Source organism: Molothrus aeneus, chromosome 1 (genome assembly GCF_037042795.1).
Source record: "Molothrus aeneus isolate 106 chromosome 1, BPBGC_Maene_1.0, whole genome shotgun sequence".
Classification (NCBI taxonomy): Eukaryota; Metazoa; Chordata; class Aves; order Passeriformes; family Icteridae; genus Molothrus; species Molothrus aeneus.
The window spans coordinates 83,637,138-83,662,549 of NC_089646.1; the positions used below are offsets into that span (position 1 = coordinate 83,637,138).

Below are 25,412 nucleotides of genomic sequence, written 5' to 3' on the forward strand. Positions count from 1 at the left end.
GCCAGGGGATTTATCAAATACCCACACCCAGACCCTGAGCACCCTTGTCCTGCCACTGGGGGGCTCTTTCCAAATCCTGCTCTTCCTCCTTGCCAGCTTGTCCAGCCCTTAGTTTGCCAGTGAGTTTTGGATGCCTACAGCACCTGGTTGCCCACACTGGCTACACCACAGCTGGGCCAGATCCTAAAGCCCCTGTGACCCATGGCCTCTTCTCCACCTGCAGGCGTCCAGACCTTCCAATAAAACACACCCACACATGCTGATGCAGCACAGAAAGTAAAGTCAAGCAGAAAATCATCAAAAAAAAGTTTTTAATGAGAAGCTGGGATTGACTGCAGGGATGAGCCTTGGCTGTCAGACAAGAGCAACACTCAAGAGACCTTCCCCTTTTGTCCTCCCTTCCATTTTTCCATATAAGTCCACATCCATCTCCACCCTCTCCTCCCAAACAAAGCACCTCTAATTATCCTTCCCTATCCAATTTTGCCATACTCCTACCCAAAATCAGTATTTCTGCTATTACTTGAATCCCTTACTGACACAGCGTGGTGGACCTTGCAAGATTTCCCCAAAATTCCTTTCAATTATTTTTGAGGTATGATAACCTCCCCCTTAAACATCAGTGAATTTGTTTCCATCTCTCCCAGCAATCTCTAAATGCTGTCAGCCTCTCAATGCCACTGCTGTTCAGCAATTTCTTGTATCATGAGCACCAGTTCCTCATGGTCTTTTCAGCTGGCAAAGCCTCAGCCAGAGCCTGGACATCTGCCTGCATAACATGAGGAGGTTTAATTCCAGGACAGAAACAAACCAAAGTGCAGACGCACTAAACTGCCACAGGTTTAATACGTGGCAGTGCTGAAATCCTACGCTGCTCCTGTGAACAGCTGTGGTGCAGCTCATCTGCCGCAGCCAAAGGTCTGGTTCCAGGTTTCATAGAGCTCCAGGTCCCTGGGGGACACGCTGGGCCGCACCGTCCTCAGGGCACTCTCAAAGTCCAGGAAGGAGATGGGCCGTACCTGCTCCGGCGTGATGGTGGCAATGTCCATGGACTGTAGGCTGCGGATGGGGCCCAGGGAAGCTTCCCGACAGAGCTGCGTCATGTCTGCCCCAGAAAACCCATCGGTCTTCTGGACTATGAGTTTGATTTCCTCTTCATTCAGAGAGCAGTGCTCCTGTGCCATCAGCCGGGTGACAATCTGCTTCCTGGCGGAGCCTTCTGGCAGAGGGATGTACAGTCTCTTCACCAGTCTCCTTCGGGCCGCTTCATCGATTTCCTGGGGCCGATTTGTTGCTCCAACCACCAGGATCCGATCTTCAGAGGAGGTTGTTGCCCCATCTAACTGCACCAGAAATTCAGTCTTTATTCTCCTGGAGGACTCGTGCTCCCCCTCTCCGCGCTGGGACAACAGGGAATCAATCTCATCGATGAAGATCACGGCTGGCTGCTGGCAGCGCGCTACGGCGAACAGCGCGCGCACCATCTTCTCCCCCTCACCCACCCACTTGGAAGTCAGGGAGGAGGCACTGATGCTAAAAAAAGTTGCTCCAGACTGGCATGCGATGCACTTGCCTATGAGGGTCTTGCCAGTCCCAGGGGGGCCAAAGAGCAGGATTCCTTTGGGAGGACCACGCAAGCCGGTGAAGATGTCCGGTCTCAGCATGGGCCACACCACAATTTCTTTGATGGTGGCTTTGGCAAACTCCACTCCAGCAATGTCATCCCAGCTGACCGGAGGCCCGTGGTCCATGATCTCGTGCATGATGAGTTCAACCATTTTTGGTTCTATGTTTTTCAGCCGTTCATCCACAGGCAGCAAAGGGTCTGTTGATTCCCCTACAGGAGGCTTACACTGTGCTCCTCCATTCTCACTTCCATCTTGTTTCGGAACTGGAGGCACAAACTTGCCGAACGGACCCCGAGACCTGCCTGCACCCAGGGATTTTTTTACTCCTCCATATGATGAGACTGGTGCACGCTGGTTTTGAGATTTCTTTTGCTGATCCATCCACAGCTGTTCCTTTGCAGTTTTAAACCCAGGAGCACTGCTCTCTTCATTTCTGTTTCTCTGTCCTGAAAAACCATTAGTTTCTGTAGAAATGGGAGCCTGACACGGAGCAAGACTAGGAACAGCTGTGCTGCCTTCATCAGCCAGACCATAGAATGCTTTTCTTTTCCCAGAATTTGCAGACCAGGCAGGTACAGCTGACTGGTTGAAAAGAGACGAATTTTGTCCATCATAACAGTTACCTGGCATTTTAAGAGAATTACTATTAGTGGCTTCTTTACTTCCAAAGAGCGGAGTTGCCTGGAAACCTGGAAGAACCTGTTTGTTTAAGGAGGCTGAAGCAGCAGGAAGTGTATCTGAAGTTCTGGTCACAGGAGGCACACTGCTTTGAAGGGACTTGGAAGATGAGGGATGCCCAAGATCTGGTCCCTGACTTGCACATTTTGCTGAGGCAGCAGTGAGCTCAGCCTCCCCGGTACTGCCGAAGACATGGAGTTTAGGAAGAGCTGGAGCAGCGGGGGCGCTGACCCCTTTATCAGCTCGTACACGGGCATCTGTCGGTGCCATCTGAGAGCTCTGGAAAATTTTGCCAGCCCGCATCCTCTCTTGCACACACTTCAATTCAAACACGTTATCTGTTGTCAAGGCAGATTGCCACTTGTCACTGTCACTTTGCTGACACTTTGCCAAAGTCAGGATGTTTTCCGCATAGTTGTTCAAGCCAGTCTCCGCGTTGCCAGAGTCGATAATGGCAGAGTACTTCTCTGCATACTTCTTGAACAGGCTGGCAGCACAGGCCTGGGAGATCTCGGAGCCTGCCCATGCATACTGAATGCGCAGCACCTTGGCACGGTATCCATCTGCCTTCTGCCCCGGCGGGCAGGTGCCAGAGGTGACAGCAAAGGAACTTTCCTGCCACTCACTCAGGTGCACCGCGCTGGCCGTGGGGGCCTCCATGGCTGACGCTGGAACAGACAGAAAATTCCTGCAGTCACAAAATGCCATTTCACACCATGTGTGCCAGCTGCTTCCCCCCTTGCCTAAATACTCACACAGGAAAACCTACATTATTTTAACTGTGAGAAACAGAGCAGGAGGTCTTGCAAGCTACTTAGCCAGTCTGGGCACTTTAATCTTTTCAAAAAGCAACCAGCTTTGTGGTGCAAAGGCATTTAGACTGGGGTTCTCTTTTCTTCCTTGTCCAAAGAAAAGAAAAAAGTGGGGGAAAAAGAAAAAAGAGAGAGTTTGCTTCTAACCAGAGGTCTCCTGGGGAGGTAAGTAGGCTGCAAAGAATTGTGACAGATGGCCAAGCAAAAACTGGCCTTGTTAAATGAAATCACCATGCTTTCATTCTTACTTGACAGAATATGGCACAGTGCAGCAGAGGACAGAGGATACACCACTGTCAGAATGATTTCATTTATTACAGTGATGGTAATAAAAATGAAACAATTAAGCTACTAAGTAAAATTGTATGCAGTGTCTCCAAGGGGAGATAAAAATGGAATGAATAATCCTGAATGGAGCAAAGACTTCATATTAAGAAAATATTAACAGATTACTAGAAAATGTTCAACTCCATTTTGAGGGCACTAAAATGTCCCCATTTTGCACTTTAGAGGAGAAAAGGTCTTGTGTGTTTAAAGCAATCCTTGTTTCTCACCTTCAGAAAGTAGAATTTAAACTCCTTTAGTGTAGGGGTTTTTTTAAGAAATAGGGAAGATGACATTTGGCTCAGGAGGAGTATTTCATTTGACTTGAAATTATTTGCTCACATTCACAATGTATTTTCTTTCACTGCAAAGTATCGCGTCCATATATTCCACACCCTTTCCAACAGAGGGTGAGGCAAGCTGCAATCCTCTGGATCAGCTGCATAGGAGTGCAGAGGTGCAATGCTCATGCAAGGCTGGGGAGACAGAACTGAAGGGATCCAGCCTATGTAGGGATGTCCTCCCTAATTATTTTCAAAAAGTCTGGCATCAGCATTAGACAACAGAGAGCACAATATATTTATTGCTCATATGCTTATAAGGTTACAGACACAATAAATAATGAGGATGGAAATAATTTTGGTTTGAGTATTTTTTTTACTACAGTCCAAATTTGTAGAGCTGTTTAGAAAAGTCAAAATACATTTTACCTGCAAATCTGGCACCTCTACAAGCAAATCCAATTAAAACAAACAAACAAAAGTAAGACTTTCTCTCTGAAAAGTTACTGCCAACTTTTGCACCAGGAGAAGTGTAACTTGCACCTAGAGAATCTGATACAAACTCACATCATCATCCATCCACAGCTGAGTGACAGATGAACAGGAGATGAAAGGCTGCAGCCTTTTACTTCTTTTCTTTAAATGGCTTTCACTGTGCACATAACATTTTTCTAACTGTTGAATCAAAAATATCTTAAGTGACATAAAAGCATAAATTCGGGAAAAGTTTAGCAGGAGGCATTTGCCCCCATGAAATACTTCCATAATTCAGAACATAAAATCTCAAGTTCACCACCACTTTCTTAAGGATTCAGTGGTCATCTTCATAGGACTGAGGGAAGGCCATAACAAGTGAACAGTGGTAACGAGCTTGAAATTCCAGTTTGATTATTCTCAGAATCACAGAATCGGGAAGGCTGGAAGAGACCACAGTGGTCATCTGGTCAAACCTCCCTGTTCAAGCAGGGTCATCCCAGCACACACGGCACAGCATTGTGTCCAGACAGTTCCTGACTATCTCCAGTGAGGGAGACTCCATAGCCTCTCTGGGCAACCTGTTCCAGTGTGATCACTCTCACAGTATAGAAGTTCTTCCCCATATCCAGGTGGAACTTCCTATGCCTCTGTTTCTGCCCATTGCCTCTTGTCCTCTTGCTCGGCACCACCAAGAAGAGCCTGGATGCACCCTCTCGACACCCAGCCTTTAGTTATTCATATAAATCGTACACACCGTCTGGCATCATTCCCTCCCCCTGGTCTAACCCATATTAATTGTTCCCACAGCCTCACAACTTCTCTCCAAGAGAGCCACATGCACACACGCTCAGCCAGGACGAGGACAGCGTACTCCGTGTGCCCGCCTGGAGCTGGGGGTGTATCTAAGCACCGCCACCGATGGATCTAGCACTCGGCTGCGTGCTCGCCTCAGCGCGGAGAGGCGGGAGCTGCTGCCGCTGCCGCCACACAGGAGCACGCCCAGCACGGGGCCCGGGGAAACACGGCCAGGTACGCGAGCACATCCCCCGCCCTTCAGGGCCCTCAGGCCGGGAATCCAGCCGGAAAGCTGCCTAGCCATGGCTGAGCCCTCGCCGCCCCTACCCAGCCGGCGGCCATGGCCCCTCAGCTCAGGAGCCTGGCCGGCGCGGCAGCGGGGGGTGCCCCCTCACGGCACGGAGAGCGGAGGCCACAGCCGCGAGAGGGTCCCGGAGCTCCCTCCCCTCCCCTCTCTTCCCTTCCCTGCTCCCTTCCCCTGGCCCCCCTCAGTCCCTACCCTGCCGCTCCCGCTCCCCGCACCCACCGGCCGCCGCCGCCGCCGCCAACCGCGCGCGCCCGCTCCGCACCCGGCCCCGCCCCGCCCCGCCCGCCAATCGGGTAACAGCGCGCCGGGAAACGCAGCCAATCAGAGGTCGGGAGACCGGGCCGAGTGGGAGAAGGGCGGGTTTTCCGCGCTGACGTCACCCGCAGCGCTGAGAGGGTCGGCGCGCGGCGGAGCGGGCGCTTCTTATTGGCTGCGCCTCAGGCGCGCGCCGACCAATGGGCGTGGGGTCCGTGCCTTGGGAGGCGGGGTCGGCCCCGCGCCCAGCGCTGCGCGTGGTGGGGCGCACGCCTGCTCTGAGGGGGCTGGTGGGACCCTTCGCGTGATTCCCCCGGATCCCTCCGCGTGTTCCCTCCCGGATCCCTCCCATCCCCTTCACGTATTCCCTCCTGGATCCCTTCCATCCCCTCCGCGTGTTCCTCCTCGGTTCCCTCCCGCGTCTCCAGCCGAAGCCCTTGCCGGCGGCCCCGGCCGCTCCCCCGGTGCCGGTGTCTCGGCTCCCGCGCCTTGCCAGCCCTGCTCACACCCTTCTGAAAATCCTTTCTGGTTCAGGGCTTGGTTCCTCAGCGGAAGGTCAGAACAGCCAAGAAGGGAGAGGCTGCAGAAGGTTAACAGGTTCTGTCACTTTTATTGCCTGTCCAGGCCATTTTCAGTAGCAGTAGAAAATGGGAACGGGGAGATGTGCAATTTCTGTGGGGCAGACGAGGTCTTTCCCTTCAGTTCGGTGATTGAAGGAGCAGAATTGCTGTGGCTTCCTGTGTCAAACTCGACTTTGGCTGCCCAAAACAGCAGGGCACCCCATCAGCATTCCCCAGTTGCCCGCTGTTTGTTCCTCTCCTGGCAGTCGAAGACCCTCTGGACGCCCTTTGCTCGGCTCACAGGCGGCCAGGCCAGCGGCGTCCCGGGCTCTGTCCCTGGCAGCAGCTCTCTGTGCAGGACGGGCTCCAGAGGAGGGGGGTTCCATGAATGTGGCCCAAGCACAGAGCCCTAACCCTGGTGGTGACTTCGCGGCCAGTGATGGGTACCTGGCCCTTAGGCACAGGAGCACTTGACCTCCACCGTCACCTATTTCATCTCCACCCCTGTGGCACCAGCTGCGGGGCCACCACAGCCACCACAGCAGTGTCAGAACGGACGCTGAAATTCGCAACAGGTGCTGCACAGCCCTTTTTGGGAGAACAGCTCTGACAAGGACAAGATGAATGACGCTCTCTTATACAGGGCAAAAGATGGTGGTCCACGTGGAAGTATCCCGCGAACTGAATGTGGTGGTGGAGTCCCCATGTGGCTCACACCAACCCACGTTCAAATTAGCACATCAATCTAGATGCAAATGAGCACTCTAAGCTGCAGTTACACCTCTGGTATTAACAGAGACGCTTCTGTGTGGGTGAACATTTTATTTCCCGTGAGGAACCTTTCCTGCAGTTACTGTCAGGTTTTTGTTATACATCAGGCTTGTTATGCCATCAGTGCAGACAGCACATTAAAGTGTCTGTGCTGGTGTGCAAGCTATCATCTCAGACCCAGCTGGGCTAACATTTAAATAGCATGTGACGCTGCTGCCATCAAATTTCCCCCAAGGCATGCCTGATTTCCCTGCACAGAGGCAGGGAGCACAGCAGCCTTGGGGACTGTAGCCAGGCAGGACTGATGTCATGGGCCCCTCCCCTGTCCTACTGGATGTCACTGGAACTACAAACCAAAGGTGAAGCTGGGCAGGTGGCTCCAGTGGCAGATCCAGCTGCAGCCCTGTGCAGAACTTGGCAGAAGGGTCGGCACTGGCCCTTCTGGATATGGCCAGGTATTTTTCAGACTCCTGTTGCTGAGGAGGAAACTTCCTGCAGGAAAATTTGCCAACTCCCATTTGCAAAGTAATTTGAAGGACACATTGAAAAAAAGTCCTTGGTGGTGAAAATCAGGGCACTGACTTGATTAGGGTGGGGAAGTTGGGCCTCTTACAGCGCTTCTGGCATGAATGAGACGAGAAAAGCTTAGTTAGGTACAAAGAGACAATAGCTGTAGTTTTGTTTTGGTTTATTTATATTGCAAATTAAAACCTATATGTGTGTTCAGGAGGTTTTGGGTACAGATTTTAAAGGGAGTCAACAGCTCACAAATCATAATTAGAGCATTAGACTTCTGATTATTTTCCACTTAGAACATACAAACTCTACATATGCTATACAGATATTATCCATTGATGGTTATTTAACCTGCCCTCACCAACCACCCTGGTCTTCAGGATCCTTAGTTTTATTTCTCATTTGCTTCTCTCTTTAAGCAATTCAAACTTTTGCATCTCAAGGTTCAGACTGCTGTTGTAAGGCAACTTCAATGTGATTACTACTCATCACATATGGTGGTGAGTAGTACTTCAACAACAAAACAGCCATGAGCAGAATCTTGTATGTAAATGCAAGAAAAAATTAAAAATTTAATAATTATAATGCAGTTCAGAGTATAATATATTACCAATACTTTCATAAATACATACATTTTCATTATTTCACCATCAGTAATAAAATATAATCTGTCATTAAGAATGTAAGTACTGTACTCTGCTAGTTTAAAAAAAATAAAATGAGGTTGCTGAAAGTAAAAATCAGGTTTTTCCCTCCTTCTCTAAAAGCTGCAGTCTCCCTGGAGATGTGGATATTCTACTAAAGTACAGTTCTGGGATTTTCTAATTACTTTTAATATCAAACAGTATTCATCACAGGCACAGGATATATTAGCTTTTGCACACAAGGCACAATAAATCCAGGCTAACATTAACTATTCATAAATACAGTGTTTCTCACTTACAGACATGTTGCAAAGCTACAGAACAGAAACAGCAGTTATGATCTTTTTTAAAATGTTCCTTCAATGCTTCTTCTCAAGTTGATTACACAGCCCATATTTTCTTTTCAGATGACCTAATGTTAATAGTCTAAGAAGGAATTACCACTTGGAGAAAAGAAGGTATGAGAGACTGAATACTATGAAGGCCTTCACTGCTTACATATTTGGATCATTCTAGAATTTCAGGAAAACCAGAACCTGAACTTCAGGTTTCGGTACTGGGCTAGAGAGGGGGAAATGTAATTCCGTGAGTCTCATCACTGCTGTTTATCAGACAGATTTACTAATGTCACTTCTTAAAAAAACCCCAAAAATTAACTTTTACTCCATCTATAGTTTAAATTAGCCATTTATCTTAAATTCTTTACCAACAGGAGTTTCTGTATCTGGAAAACAGCCACTTCTAAAACTGATATCTAGATACTGAAAAATGTTGAATTGAATGTCAGTTTTGGCAGTATTTTCCCACAAATTTCTAAAGGGATCTGTGTCTAATTCTGGGCTGTTGGGCACATTTTACCTCTCCTAGGTTTGGGTGTGCTTCCTGCCTGCATCCCAGTTTCACAGCAATTTGAGGCTCACACAGGCATCATTCATCTGTGCTCTGGTTTCCATGGAGCAGATTTCCAGCAGAATCTTCTTATGTTCAGTTTAGGAGTGCCTTACGTTAGGCCTTTCTTTTCCAATACTTATTAGTCAGATTTTTAATTTCAATTATAGTCATCTAAGCCCAGAACAACTCCATTTCATTTCAGTGGAATTATCCTGGATTTACTCTGTGATAGCTTTGATCCAAATCTGATTTTTTTTTTTCCTGGACAGTTCTGGTTATATATTTCACATACAAAATCCTGGTCTGTCTCGCTGAGAACATGTAATTCTTTGGCTTCAAGATTCTAGAGTTTTCATAATGTAAAAGTTGTAAAATTGTATCAGTGTGGAAAATACATGTTAGGGATGAACATTGTTTTCCAGGTCATGAGATCTGAATAAGGTTGTTTAAAAAAAATAGTAGCAGAGAAAGAGAATAACTGCCAGCATTTTCCACTCTCTTCAGTCTACCAATCCACTGCATTGTGCTACCACAGAAAAGCTGAGTTTCATGCTGGTTCTGCTGAAGTGAATGATGCTATCAAAATTTCTGACACTGTAGCTGACAGTAGTGTCTTGTGTCAGTCACCTACTCAAGTGTTACTGGGTTTTATCAAATTCATTGGTTATCCCTTTCTCCATCTGTTATCTGGGAAATCAGTTCCTTATGGAAATAGCTATCCTTCCCAGTTTGCACCCCAGAAGTGAGAGATAAGGCAAGACAGGTAGGAGCAGACCAGGTGCCCAATTAACTGTCCTGATCCATTTTCCCTGGTCTACTTGCAACTTCCCAACTGTAGCAAGTATGTTTGAAAGGGATGGAGGAGGAAAGCTGAATAGTTGTGCACATTGCTTAAGAGGCTGTAGAAGTTAATGTGAGCATTAAAAGGCAGATTGAAATGCAAATGTAGAAATGAATCCTACATATTATTTTTCTTGGAGCAGCTACTTATGTTGTTCTTATTTACACAGCAATAACTGTCTGGAATTTATGTTTTTAAAATGGCAAAAGTACTTTGTGATTTGATATTGTTCTGACTTTCACCTCTAACTTTCATTTTAGGTCTTTACTGTGCCTGCATTTGACAGGATGATGTATCAATGGTTTGTGTCAAATATATGTGATTTGACTTTCTCAGAAAGAGGTTTTCCAGTATTTTCATTTTCCATTCATCACTCTTAATGTAAGAAAACCACTGATGGGGGTACCAAAGCTGATTTGAGGGGTTTGTTCTCTTACTCCCCATTTTTATTGTCACTTGCTTTCTCGATTGCTAGCTAATTTGAGAAACTAAGAGTGATATTTTTGACGTCACATTTCTTAGCACATTTTGTCAAAGATTTATTACACCATGAAGTAATCAAAATGGTAGCCATAAAAACAAATCACAACTCAGTTTTTCAGAACATATCTTGCAGACTATTTTCAAGTAATCACTGCTGATAATACCTTGATTAAAAATACAGAATACCAGGTAGCACATAGCTTTTGGCAAAACTCTTTAGGAGGAGCTTTTCAGGGACCTCATTATGAATGATCAGTCTGGAAACCAATAGCCAGCATAACCTATTTGCTGGAATTTGACAAAACTGCAATTTTAAAAGCAAACCCCTTTCTATTTAGGGGAAAATAGAAAACCTGCCAGAAGGATGATTAGTAATCAGTTAATGCTCATTCTCCTAAGTCTGGCTATGCAGTGAAGGAAGTCTTGAAGGTCCTTTGTCCTTTGTTCATTTACAAAATCTCTGCAGCAAGTGTATCATGACACGATAGAGCCCCAAATCCTGGCAACATTTGTGCATGCCTATTCAGATACCAACATATTTAGAACCTGAACTAAACTTCCCCAACTTGGGTTCTTCCTGCAGTCATAGTAATGTTAAATTAATTGGTTATAAGTGCTCTTTGAAGAAAGGGGGGGTGTGCTAGAGGTGAATGGGGACAATGGAGGGAGCAGCAACCCTTCCATTTCCATTACTTGGTTGAACAAATGCTCTTGACTACAAACTGGTAACAAATGACAGCTCAGTTCTCCTTGGCTATGTGCATCCTGGAAACAGGCAAGATGAAACTACAGTACAGAGAAGGAATGGGTATGGTTACAACTCAACTTGCTGGCAAGGATTTTGCTACTGCAGCTGGGCTATATAACAGGTTTTGTACTTTCTTCCTTCATAGTTTGACTTTCCCACCTGCACCTAAAATAAAACTTGGCAACACAGAGAAAGCCAGTTAATTACCTCATCTCCACTTATACTTCACTGCTGTTACTGCTGGTGGTGGTTTTGCTCCCATGTTTTCAGAAGATCAGTTGCCAGCTGTGAGATGTGCTGCCAGGCAAACTTGATGTGGGTGGATTCCACTGTGCGGGAACAAATAGCAAAACGTAGCACAAACTTCTCTCGCAGGTGGCACGGGACCAGATGGATCTTCTTGGCATCATTTATGCTTTTTAGAAGTGCCTCATTTAGTTCATTTGAGCCCTGAAATCATTGTAATTCAATGAATATGGCAATGAATTTCAGAAACAATTCTGGAAAATGTAAATCCCACCAAGCAGCCAAGCTCAAGTAGCACCAGTAACAAGCAGACACCTTCTCATCTCTCAGTGCTTTGCCATCAAAGGATCACAAAAAGATGATGATGTAAGAGAGAAGTTTTGGGCCACAAAGAGATTTAGGGATTACTTTCAGTTTAGAAGCAGTACTCACACTGGGGCATTTGTGATAGCTGGCTGCGTTTTTATGACCTGAGGTCATGAGCTATGTTAAAAACTTTCTTTATTGTATCTGTGTTATTACACTCTTCTTGGATCTAATCAAACAAACATGGCAGGAAGTTTTGCAGTGAGCTTACTAACTTTCCTCACTTAAGCATGGCTGCTGTGAAAGATTCTTTTGAATATAAAATCTTACCCTTAATTAAAAATTTTTTAAGATAATATATCCCTGGTGTAAGGAGGTTTCATATAATCAGTGGAAACCCTAAAAAAGTATTTGCCTCAATTCTATAGGAGTTACCCACCACAGAAGCCCTCAGAGGAAGTATCTTAGGTACTGTGCAACCTTTACTCCATCTGTTACACTGGTGGCAACACACAATTGTGAGAGATTCTGGGAGCATCTGCATTTTTACTGCAGTGCCCCCTTACTGAACACAGTCTGTGGAAAAAGAGTTGCAAATGGACAAATCCCTCTGTTCAGCAGCAGTTGTGTTACTGTGGCAGCATTGGTCTTCTTGAAAACATCCTGACCAGAAAACACCTTCTCTGAAATCCAATTGTGACTTTCCTGCTTAGCCTTTTCCATATAAAGCCAAAGCATAAGGCAGACAGTTTCCTACTGGCAGCAAGGATAAATGTATCATTCTCACATTTTTAGATCATATTAAGAATTAAGAGTTGAACCCATGTCAAAACTTTGTTCTGTCTTAGCACAAGTTATGATGAATTTGGTGTGAAGTCCTAAAATTCATGGCTTAGCCTTACTCTTCTAGGAGATATTTATGTGACTGAAATGCTCCTAACTAAGAAAATGGACCACCTTTGGTGTTTTGTAAGTCCCCAGCTATTACAGGTCAGTCACTGCTGACAATGATGTTCTGCTTTCTTATCAAAAGCAATGCATTATTAAAATGACAGTCCTCGCTTTTAATATCAAATGCACAGCGCTGACTTTCAGGCAATACAAGCAGTTACATGATGTTAAGTTGGCAGGAGGAGGGAGAAAGATTAATTTATCTTTCTTCTGTTCTACTCTCACAGCTCCACCTTAGGGCTGCTGTGGCACTCAGGTGTCATGTCAAATTGAAGTTGGTAGTGACTAATCCTCTCCCAGAGCTTTGAGAAGGCAGCTTTGATTGAGTCTGTGAGCTTCAAGAAGACAGCATTCTCACCCCCTTGGAGAAATTACTAGCTTGACTTGTATTCATCTGCAGTCATGACAAGGAGGCCTAAAACTAACCCTTTGGCATGACATATTTGATGAAATAATTATAATATGAAAGTCATAGGTAATTAGTCCATTTGCTCAACAGTGTGAAAGGCAAAAAATTAAAAGTTACAGCTAAGCAAAAAAATTTAGAAGGGCTTCTCCAGAACAAAGGAAGTAAGAAAAAAAAAAATCATACTTTTACAGATGTGCAGTGTTATATATTTCAAGTCCCCTGACCCTTAATCCTACTGCAACTACATAAAAGTTACAAATATCCTGCTTCTAAGATGTATGAATTGTATGAATTATATGATTTTATGAATTATAAAAATGGCAGAAAGACTTTTGAAGGAGTGATATAAACAGCAAATAAAGCTGTTAAAATAGCTATAGAAACCTCCTAATTTGAAAGCTTGCTAGGCTTTTTTTTTTTCATTTTTTGGATCAACACTGCTCTTTTAACACTGGTTTTCAGTGGAATCAGGCCTTTATTCTACAACTTGTCCAAAGGTTTCTTTGCTAAAGGTCCAATATTTACCTCCTATTGTAAAATTGTCTTTCCCTTTAGATGCAATTTCTTCCTCTGAATCATGAGGGACAGGAGAACAGATGTAGATGAGCTACTGGTCTGATCAAAAGTAACAATTCCTGTGTTGCTATGCTCTATTTCACCAGAACTGTTCCTTCAAAGTAAATGTAGAGCACTGACTAACAGCTGTGTCTGGATCTGCAAAACTAGTGTTTGCTTGTTCCATGTGAGAGAGCAGACTGCAACCAACATTTTGTTATTGAGCAATAAAAGCCACAGAATCTATCCCGCAACATCTTTTAAATGTTATTGTTAGGAAAGAGATTATATTCATGTTTCCATTGACTGAAAAAACTACATCTGTAATATGTCTGATCCCTTAAAAACAGGGTCTTTTTAAATTTTGATTTAAACATTTTAACTTCAAACAAAACCATTTTCCTGTTCCAGATGAACTCACCATTACTTTATTATTTACTTGTTAGCTTCTTCAGCCTTTTGCATCAAACTCAGGTAACTGGGGCAACTGAATGACTGAGAAAAGAATTTGTTAAAAATAAACTACCCAGAAGGAGAAAAGATGTGGTTGGAAGCCTTCACAAAAGCGAAAAGCTCATTTAGGTATCATGTTAACTAGAAAACACTAGTGCTGTTGTTGTTATTGTTGCTTGGTGGTCAGATCCAGTGTTACAATCCAGTCCTCTGCAGAGGCTTTAGCTGCAAGCTCTTCTAGAAAATTACTTCTTTACCTAAACTGAGACACTGATCCCCTTTTAATGGCTGATTGAAACAAATGAGCTCTCCCAACTACTGCAGCTTTCATTTTCTAAGTACAGAATGAATTTTCTAATTTCTGTTGGGCAAGGTCTCCACATCAATGAACTTGGCACTTTGAGAGATTTTGGGGAATAAAAGGCCAAACAGGGCAAAAGGATCATGTTCAGCAATAAAAAGCAGACCAGGAAAGCTGGCCTCCTATGTAACCTGTTCTAAACTCATCTTACTTCAATTTTCTCAGTTTTACCATCAAATTTTATAGATGAAAAAACAGTCTTTAAAGAAAAGTGTTTAGTGCTCTGATTTTTATCTTAGTATTTTTAAAATAAAACTGAATATTAAATATATGCACATAAGAAATTAACTTGACAAGAAACAAGTAATACACACTCACCATATTCAGCAGTCTAGGGAAATATACTAAAACAGTCATATTTATCAAAGCTCCTCACACATAGAATGTAAGTCATTTTATATGACTAGTTTAAACATTTGTTTGCCTTGACTGTATGTTTCCATACCTTAATATGCTTTAATTTCTCTTAAGCTTTTGATTCAATTTTAACAAAATTGTCTAAAGCTTTTTTCTTCCATCTGCTTTATTCTAAACAAACTCACTTTACTTTCCTTAAAAAATAATGAACTACAAAGACTGTATTCAGCTGCAGGTTCTGGTGTTGCCATAAACGACAAGAGAAAAAATAGGAGATTTTAGCTGCCTTACCTTCAGCCGGAAGCAGACCAGTCCCAAAACAACCTCGGCACAGATCTCAAACCTTTCATCCTGAAGGACTAAGTGTTCAAACTGATGTGACAGCCTAATGTGCTGAGAAGAGAAAGAGTATCTACACTGAATACATTTGATTCACCAAGAGAAAAGGTGTGCTGAAGTATTTTCCATTCCTTTGCTCTGTTCCTTCTGCTGCTGTGTGATAATATTCACATATTGCCATCTGTTTGTGTTAACTTCCATCCCGTTTATGACTCCCAGAGACCATATGGAGCCATTGCTGTATTAGGATCTCAGTCTGTCTTAGGCAGTGCTGGTCTACTTCTTGAGACACTTCAGCACAATTTGATATGATACCACATGAAGAGTAAATAATTTTAATAATTCTCCTTTAGGTTTTATACCACTGTTAGTTTAGGGTGGGAATGGCTAAAGAATCCAGAAGTCATTAGAGGGAAAGGGGGAAGTGCACAGATATACAGGGGGAAAATTGTCACAATTTCAGTGAAAATTGAGCTGGGAAGATACACTTTTTAGAATAGCCCACTTAATATGAGAAATCTGTGAAGAAAGGGAGAACTTGCTCACTATTCTGACCTGGGTGCTCAGGTTCAGTTGAAAAAAAGTTGATGGCAGTATAATGAAGAAAATGCACAGCAAATCTCAGCAAACCTGTTCAGAAGTTACTGAGGGAAAAAAGGATTACGCTGGGCACCAAGCTAGAGCAATTATTTTGAAGCAGATGAAACCAAAATTCAAATAAATAGGAAAAAACCAACAGACATACTAAAAATCAGCTGGGAAGTCTTATCATTAGTCAGTGATACTTGCATACTCATACAATGTTTTTCTTTGCTTTCTTTCAAAGAGAAAAATAATTTAAAAGCACTTTAAAAAACCAACACATATCCTCATCAGATATCTGCAGTACCCTATCCAGTCCCCCTCCTACTGGCTATATCATTAGCTTAGTGTTCACTATTCTAGAAAAAGCCAAAAAATACAACCAAACTACCAACCAAAAAAGGTAAGGCAACAACAGAAACCTGCCATTTTAATTATAATCTGTCTTCATGCAATAGCCAGTCTATACCAAAAATTATCTGAAACACCTAAAAGTCATGTTTAAAGATTTTTTAGCTTTTATATATTTAGGATTGCAAATAATTTTACAAAAATAAACAACTAAGCCCATGCTTTTGCACTTTGACTTTTTGTAAGTTCAAGGACGGCTATTAAACAAAAATGAAACATATTACTTTGGGTCAAGGTTAAATGTGGAATGTATCATCTCACAGTAACTTCTTTCAAAAGGACGAGGCAAAACAGAAACTACAGAAAAGGGGGAAAAAAAAGAAAAAAAGCCAACACATTTTGCAATCTTAATCATAGCTTTCTGGTGGTTTTTTATTTCTTGACATAGAAAAGCATAGTTTAAAGTGAATCAAAATATTTCTTCAAAACCTTCATACTGGGCTTACTGGTACCCTATGCAACCATCCAGTTGTTACCATTTCTGCTCTGCTGTTTGTTACACCCATTTATCATCTCCCTCTAAAATTAGCCTGAAAGCTCTTTGAGTCAGGAATGAGACCAATAAATCCTCAATCCCTTCCAAGGCATTTGAATATTCTGCTAATACACAGAGCATGAATTTACTGCTGTGAAATCCAACCAGAACTATCTGCATACATGCAGATACTTGTATGCATAATAAGTGCATGAAAAACGTATGTGGAATAGGCACAGGAGTTGTAATGGTCTTTTACTGTCTCCTCCTATCCTCATGTTCCATAGCTTTAACCAACCGTCTTTTACACGGCTCCACAAAATTCTGCACTGCATGTAGCATGTCTTGGAAAACAAAGCCATAAAACAAATCATGTTCAATGAGATAAGCATTTTACAACTGTCCAGCTGAATGTAATCACCAGCTGAATTTCATCAAAATTTATCCAGATGAAAATTGAATAAAGCAAACATTTAAGATTTGGCTTACTGTGAGAAGTTTGTGCTAGAAAACTCCAGACCCAAGCTGTGCATTTTATAGTAGGTACTTATGTCCACTTCTTGAACTAAATGATTTTTCAGGAATTTGAAAGAAATAAAAGCAAGGGAAAATAGAAAATTTTTAAGTAAGTCACAAACCAAAATTCTGGAGCTATTTTGCATTCATGTCTGGATGCAAATACTTAAATTCACAGCTAGTCTTAACAAACAGCAATAATTGGTAAAGACACTGGGGGGCACCAAGCGTTTTAGATTTTACTGAATTGGATAAGAGAAAGAGGAGATTTAACTGGAGTTTCACGTGTATAGCTTTGCATAAATACAGTTACCCAAGGCCCTGCACCTTTGAACTGTAAGCTGTTATCCTGAATTGCTCTTACAGAGATTGCTGCAGCAGTAAAGTTAAATATTATTAAGCCTGGAAGTTAAATATTATTAAGCCTGGAAGTTCAAGTTCTGTGAAACTGCAGGGCATTCAGGTGTCACACGTGCCTCTCTAAGTCCAAAAGCTGTACCCACGCTCTGGATGTGAGCACAGCAATAATTCACAGGAGGACACGTGTGGCTTTAGTGCTTCAGCTTTTCAAAGCAGGCAGGTACACTGTGAAAATAAAACTGCCAGCCCTGAAACTCAGAATAGGAAAGAAGGAGAAGACTGACAGGCTGTTCTCAGTTTTCTGCTGAATGTGTACATACCAAGCCTGACCTATGGATGTCTTAATCTTCCAAGTGCTTTTGATTTTGACATCTGTGGTCAAGCTGTGTCCCTAGCACCATTAACTTGAAGTTGGCATTCAAATATTATTTAACTTTTCAAAATTATTTTATTAGAGCTATTATTTGATTTAACAGAAGTGTGGACATAAGCAAACCAACTCATATACTGTTTCTAAAATTACCATTTGAGCAATCCCTCCATCAGGTGTGTTCTCAGAGTGGAATCACACGGACTGTGTTTGTGTCCTAAGTATCTAGGTATGTAGGAACAGAATAACAGCCCCAGTCTTTGCAGTGCAATTTAGCTTGAAATAAAGAGGCTTCTTATGTGTCAGTATTATCTCAGGTACGTAACCTTTGCTCTTCTCCAGAAGAGTGAGAAAGGAATCAAGGGATCTAATTAATTTGGTTATTCTGGATTAAGGGAAATGTCTTACATAATCAGTAATAGGAGCAGAAAACTTGGGAGGCACTAAGATGTGGTCCCTATTTAAAAAAATCTGTATTTTCCTATGTATGTCTGTGAGTAAATAACTATAATTATGAATATAAATTTAAATTTAAATTTAAATGCTTCTGCATTGAAGTGTTCAAACTGAATTATAATTTTTGAGCAATGCCTTCAAAAGCTAAAATAGCTTTTGATTGCAGGGAGCGTCTCTGAAGCATCAGAGTACACTACTGTGTGTATGCAGATAAACATACTGCCCTAGTCTTGATCACTTCATACTTTTTCTCCTATTAATTTCACTTCTTTGCTTGCCTTAGCCTGCATCCCACTACACTGAAGGGAAATGCTGTCACAAGAGTCTTCTTAACAGCCACTTGGACTGTGCCACTCTGCAGTTCAATCTCTAGTATTGCTGTTCTTTACAGATCCAGTTTCTTGGACTCTACTGTTAATTTTTAATGGCATTCATTATCCTCAGTACACTGATTACTTCTGGTCCTAAGGAGGATTCCCTTGAGAGGAACGAGGAACAAAGGAATAATAAAGAGATGGTCAAGCAGTTTGCAAATGAGCCATTTGCAAATGAGCAGTTTGGATTTCACATTTATACAGACTCTGAGTGGTTGGCATCAGTCCAGAAGACTGTTGTTGTTGAGTTTGCCCTCTTTTTACATCTACTCTGTGGCTTTAGGACTTAAATCCAAAATTTGTATTTGTCTCTCTCCACATCCTTCAAAGATGACTATCCTCCCCTTTACCACTGCTTTAAAACCTATACTTTGCAATAGATTAATATGACATGCTGTATGTGAAAAGAGTGCATAACTGGAATGTTTGGCAAAAAAAAAAGTTACTGAATCTTAATCCAAGTCACACATTCTCATCTCCTGGGAATATTTTACTTCCTAAATGCCCTCCTCAAGCAAGTGCCAAGTTGCAGTGGTTATCTGGTCATTTTGATGTAGACCTTAAAGCTGCAAACACAGCAAACATATATTCCTTAAAATATACTAATAAAAGGGGGGTAAAAATAATTTTTGTGACAGTTTACATCAAGAAAAAAAGGTGTTTGAAGAGATGGTTACAGACATCTTTGGTCTCCCACACAGAAACTTGCTACCACACAACAAATAGGGTGGGTTCTTAAGGATCTACAGTGCTTTTTCCCTCTATATCATGTCAGAGGCTCATCGCTCTTGAAAATCTCAAATCCCTTTGTAAGTAACATCAGGCTGCACAAAAGAAGCCTAACTAGAAACCTATAAACACTGCACAGATCTTCCTAGAGTTTTCCATGACTTAGGAGCAAACCTAGGCACCTCCTTTCCCAGATTCCAGCCCAAGGAGCAGCTTCAAACACCCACTCTTCTGCCCGACTCTGTTACCCTTTCCTTGGGGCAACTCCTCAATAACACAAGAGACAGAGAGAGCAGTTCTTCCTGCTTCCCCAGCTCCAGCCCTCTGGAGTTCTCCACTGGAAGGTTGCAATACCTGCCTTTGTCACTGTCCCTAGGTCTCTTCTCGTTCCACCTATGTCCACTCTATCACCCACTCAAATGCATCTCCAAATCATCAGATGCAGCTTCAGAAATAATTCTGGCATGTACAGAACTTCCCTTAAAACCCAGCTACAAGTCCCAAGTACACAGGAGACAGTACCAGCCCAGGAGCAGGAACTGCCTGCAATTGCCTTGGCTGGCAGTGGGAATATAAAAACTGTTATTTGCAAGATGCTACAACATGTTTAAAAGAAAACAGCTTCTCAAGGCCAGGCATGGGGATGAGCAATGTTAAAATTCAGCTAACAAGTGAAGCTAAATTCCAAATTATTTTTTCATTTGGAAACTTGTCTATAGGTTTGAAAATTTAAACCAATGTCAGGCTGGTTTAGCTACTTCATTACTACTCTACCAAAAGAAAAGTCATCACAATCTACCTGGAGCTCATGATAATTTCTGAGAAGATGGGAAAAAATATAAGATAAGAAACACATTTTTAATTTTTATTTTCCAGCTAGTGATATAATTTTATCAAAATATCTGAAAACTCACAAGAGATACCTTAAATTCTGCTATGGAACAAATGAAATGCAGTTATTTTTTGAAATTTAAGTTCAACAGAGGCTTGCTGGAGATATAAATTAGGTTTATTTTAAGATGCTTTGGAACCCACTGAACCAGCATTCATTAGGAGTGGGTAAGGAGGTAAGAGGAGAAATTAATTTTATGGTTCCAATTTCAAGATGTATACAGTGAGAAAAATTCTTCACCTAATTATCCCTCTTGTCTTTTCATAAGTTATTTTTATATCTGTAATGAAGAAAAATTTAGTCCTTAGAAATATAAACCAAACACACTCATTTCAACAAGCCCTTGGAAATCTTAGCTGTCTGAACCACCCTTACAAATGAGGAAACATACAAGGGTTTTACTTTGGAGTCAATTTCTTTAAGAAAAGATTCATTTGCTTACCCTTCCTGAACTGAATTCCTGTCACAGAAAATATCAATGCTTGGTCCTCAGCTATGATTCTATGAAGACAAGCAGCTTTTGGCAGGACAGGCAGGAAGATATGTGGGAAACAGGGGAAAAGGGAATTTTTTGACTGTAAATACTGACCTGTGGAAACAAGCCTGACAAAAGGCCATGCAATTGATATGAGTCTTCCAAAGCTTTTCTTAGGAATTCTTCTGTTTAGTACCAAAACTGAAAGGAATGTATGTCTGCAAGGAATTTGGTATGCTAGGCTAGGCCCTTAGCTAATGGATATTTTTGTAAATATTTAGAGCCAAGTCATGGATCTCCCCTCACTAGAGGTTTCCCTGAACTCCATAAAGATGGAAAGGTATGCTTGAATTTTACTTTACTGCTACAGAGGAAGTATATATATAATTTAGATGGGCGCCACATGTGTGTTTTAGTGATTAAAAAACCCTCCTTTTTTCATCAGAATAAACTTAGTACTTATAACAGTATCAACAGACTGTAAATTGTACACATTCTTTTTTTAACAAAATATATTTTAGACAGGAAAAAAAGCAACAGCAGAGGTAGACATGCCAAATAAGTCACTGTATTCCTTAATCAAAATAAAAAATCCTATAAATGCATGCATATTAATAAAATAAAGAAGTAATAAATATCCATGTGTAAAACCATCTATGTGCTCTGGCTTAATTTGAGAGGGAACTGTGGTACCATACTGTAGAAGATCCAAATTCTGAGATGTTTCTTTCCTAAAGATGAGCACAAAATGAATGGCACCTTTGCTCCGGCCATGATACGAAATGGTGACCTTACATGGGGCAAATGAGCAGCACCCTTGTTGAACTGAGGTGCCCCAAACTGTTTCCTGTGCTTTCTGATGTGTACAGAAATCATGGAGAGCAGCCAGGCAGCCAGCTCACTTTCCCTTGCCATCCCACCATAGAACCAAAGAAGGAAATTCCCAGTCACCTTGCGGATGTGCTCCTGCAGCCCCTTGATCCCGTACATCCTCAGCACGAACCAGAGCTTCAGGGAGCGGAACCTCCTGCCCAGGGGGATTTGCCAGTGCTGCAACCCAGAGAGAAGAGCCCGTGTCAGAGGCCACCACTGCAGTGACACAGCACAAAGTATGCTCTGCCATGGTTTTGAAGTGACCCACATTGCCACATCCTATGGGCAGGTGCTGGAGGTGGATCAAATAATAGAAGAAATATCTATTCCTGGTTTATTAATCCCTGTTTATTAATGCCATTTAATACTCAAAATTTTCAAATTAAAATTGGCAAAGGAGTTTGGAGTCAGAACAGAAGGGTCATGAGGCAAATCAAATTTTCTTTGTGCATCCTGAATTCTCCTCAAATGCTTTAGAAAAACAAGTATCTGAGAAACTCAAGTACATTGGCTCGTTTAAAGTTGTGGGGCTAGCATCTACAAAGACAGGCACATTTTCCATTTCAAAACAACGGTGTTTCCATGGTAAAAGATTAAAATAGAGATGCTTTTAATTTTTTTAAAATAGTGTTATTCGCTATGTCAAAAAGAAAAACAAAAAACCACCAAACCCACAACTTTAGATAATTTCTTTGTACTGCCTAAATCTAAAGGTATTGCACATGCAAGACAATTTCTGCCTTTAAACATTGTTTTTTCAAAAAACAAAAAAAACACCCAAATTTCTGTTTGTTAAAAAATTTAGTGAGCTGCATCCTTCTGGTAAAGAAACATAAAGTTTGGAATTTTATGGTAGTAATGGAACATAAAGTCCGAACAATAAAAGAACATACAAGTAATAGTATTAATTATTACATTGATGTGTACTTACCCGATAGTCTGTTACAAGACCTGGAAATTAAAGAAAAAATGTTCACATTGCATCATCATCACAACAGCCAAAGACTTCAATCATTCTAATGTTATTGAAAAAGCTGTATTTTAGCTATGCTTTACATCTGCTGCAAACCTCTGCATCATCAGTGTCAACAGGAGCACTAAATATCTAGCTGGGTACTTGGAGGCATCTTAAATGAAGGTGCTTGCAATAACCTTTGTTCTTTAGCTAGTCAAAATATGCCACTAACAAACAGTTTACAGAAGAAACACTATTTTCCTTTCTGTATACTGCAGATACTATGGAGATGACAGATCAAATATTATGTTTCTTTTCTTCCTGTAGGGAAAACAAGCAGTAGATAAAATAACTATTATTAATTTTGGTTTAAACAGTTTGCAGAATCCCCAGACTCACCTCATAACTCATTCTCTGCTGTGAAATGTCTTTGCCTTTACCCTAGTGAACTGGTAACACTCTTTAAAATAATCCACCTTTTATACTCATGCATATATTTGTTGCTAATTCTTCAGGATATCTAGTAAGTGACTTGAAAAATTGACTCAGAATTCGACATGTTCCTGCTTGGAGAATAGTATTCTGCAATTTTTTATGGTTTTTCTTTTGATGGAATGAAAGTCCCTTACACAGATGGACTAAGCCACAAAGTAGTCCAGGAAGGCAAGCAGAGGGCATTATCAGCTGTCCTTTTATGTAAGCACACAGTGTCAGGATTCACCTGCCTTTTCTTTGAATCAAGGAATTCAACTGATTTCACAGTAAAGTAAACCTGAATACAGTCAGTTACTTGCTTTAAGCCAGTAAGAGACATTAAACTGGTGTAATGTTTAAAGCACTTCTCTAGAAAGCATCTGCTTAACTTATTCTGCTTTATTTCTCTGCATTGGAGTATAAGCTTCATAGGAGAGTATGTACTTGGATTCCTTGGGAAAACGCTAAATGTTCCTGGAATTGTTAAAATGTTAACTGGAAGGTTGAACTGTAGCTTCTGAATTTGACCAGTATATGCCATTTACATAATTTTCAGCCTTTATATTTCTAGGGGAAAAAAACAAACAACTTTTTTCTGTGTTACAAGATCTCTTGCCAATGTTCTCTCATTTGCAGCCAAAATACTGGAAAAAACATGGTCCTTCTTTCCCTGGAACAGAAGGACATTAGGTTCTTTAACCTGTCACTATGTTGGTTTCCAGGTGGTAAAATACTTCAAATCCACAAAACAACCAACAATCATCAACCTGTTTCTGGTCTTCTGGAAATGAATGTGGTTGTCTCTGCTTGGTAACGAGGAAAATTGATAACATTCACATTCTTCTGCATTGTAGCAGCCATTTCTGTTTGATAGCTGCAAGACTGGTAGCAAAGAGAGTAAAGCAACTGGTGACAGATAAATAATCCTACGCTCCTGTAAGGGGCTATGTCTAATGATCCACAACAACGCCTTTCACAAGCTGTGAAGCAGAATGTAATCAATGATTAGTGCTTGATTCCTTGATTACAAGCCTTAGTCTTACATCTGTATTTAACCAGGACGAATTGCATTGTGGGAGCGTATGTGGTGTTCACAATAGAGTATAAAGCTGCACTCTTCTAGCACTGCCATGAGGATTTGACCTATATCCTGGGTTGCCAGGCAAGCTAGTATAATCTTTCTGGTGTGGTGATGCAAATCACATAAAATTATAATTAATGACAAAATAAAGACTCTCCCCTTGGGGACACATATAATTGCCATATGGTTAATAAGAGTAATTGCTCACGGACAGAGATATTTTTCCGCTCATTTAAATTCTTGAGTGAGAGATAAGTGAATTCAGAAATACCACTTCATTTACTTAGTAAACCAGGATAGGAATTCTCAGACCTGAGAATACTGAGAACTCAAGACCCTCAATTTGGCAAGTTGTATTTTCAGGAGTGCTGACATCCCATAAATCACACAGGGGTCAATGAGGACTGCAGCACCTTCATGTAGCAAATTTGACCGTGTTTATTGAAGGAGTTAGTGTGGGTTGGAAGTTTAACCAGAGGCATTTGCATTTGAAAGTGTTGTCCAACTCCTTAGAAAATTGATATCACGTGGGAATGGAGCATAGGAAAAAAAAATGGCATCCCTAGACTGCTAGTAATCAGTTTATCTCCTTGAAATCAGTATGTTAGATCATGTAACATGCTATCCCACTTCTGAAGGCAAGATGAAGGCTAAAATACTCTTTCTCCAACGGGGTGACAAAGTTTTTAGGTCGACTAGGTGGCCTTACTGAAACTACCTGTTTTTAAGAAAGGTTTGGTTTTCTTCAGGTGTTATTTAACCCAGGTAAGACCAAAAGTTCTTGTATCAGCACTATCAGTTGTCCCAAGAGCATATTTTCATTTTAGTTTAGGCTGGAATTTTTTCACCTGAAGATAAATATTTTTAATGTGTATGTTAAGTAAAAGCTAATGCCTTAAGTGTATTTGCTGTAACTTGTATATTCCATTAGAAAAGGCAAAAAAGTATATATTTTTTTCTTAATAATTTGAGCCTTTAGAGAGTGAACCTCAGCTCCAGAATTACTGCTTGTTCCTGTTTATTGCACTGTTCTATGTTTGCATTCCTTGGAAATGGAGGAAAGGAATAAAATGCAAGGTTTATGTCAGTTCAGGATTAAGACACATGAATCCATTTTTCCTAGGATCTTTTAGTGAATAGTGGAAGTCTGGATGGTATTAATTTAAATGTCAATGTGTTCATAGCCATAGCAGGATATACTTCTGAACACAGATCAGCACCAGCAATTCCAGGAAAACTATGAGGTTGAGTATATGGTAAGACCTTCTACAGATGATTCACACTTTTCAGAAAGTTATGAGGGAACTTCTACCATATGTTGACTCTGCACTGCAGTGACCTTCTTCATAATTATTCAGTTAATAACCAGATGTGTAAAAATGGGCTTCAGGAGGGCAAATA

At 41.6% G+C, this 25,412-nt stretch overlaps 2 protein-coding genes across 2 annotated transcripts in view; both read right to left on the bottom strand.

Moving 5' to 3' along the window:
• Positions 1-294: 294 nt before the first annotated feature.
• On the bottom strand, positions 295-5,531 carry FIGNL1 (fidgetin like 1). The gene is made up of 2 exons (XM_066545874.1): positions 5,522-5,531; positions 295-2,974 (listed from the first exon to the last, which is right to left on the bottom strand). Exon 2 carries the CDS (start codon positions 2,964-2,966, stop codon positions 900-902), a length of 2,067 nt encoding a protein of 688 aa, XP_066401971.1. The 5' UTR covers positions 2,967-2,974; positions 5,522-5,531; the 3' UTR covers positions 295-899.
• A 2,028-nt stretch (positions 5,532-7,559) lies between these two features.
• Positions 7,560-25,412, bottom strand: part of DDC (dopa decarboxylase) — a 56,110-nt gene continuing 38,257 nt past the window's right edge. The window contains exons 11-14 of the mRNA XM_066560053.1: positions 22,433-22,452; positions 21,580-21,678; positions 14,941-15,042; positions 7,560-11,461 (exon numbers count right to left, since the gene is read on the bottom strand). Coding sequence (XP_066416150.1) covers positions 11,246-11,461; positions 14,941-15,042; positions 21,580-21,678; positions 22,433-22,452 — 437 coding nt within the window. The 3' untranslated portion in view covers positions 7,560-11,245. The remainder of the gene's footprint in view (positions 11,462-14,940; positions 15,043-21,579; positions 21,679-22,432; positions 22,453-25,412) is intronic.

Coding starts and splice junctions, on each gene's coding strand:
- FIGNL1 (XM_066545874.1), bottom strand. CDS start 2,966: ATGGAGGCCCCCACGGCCAGCGCGGTGCACCTGAGTGAGTGGCAGGAA.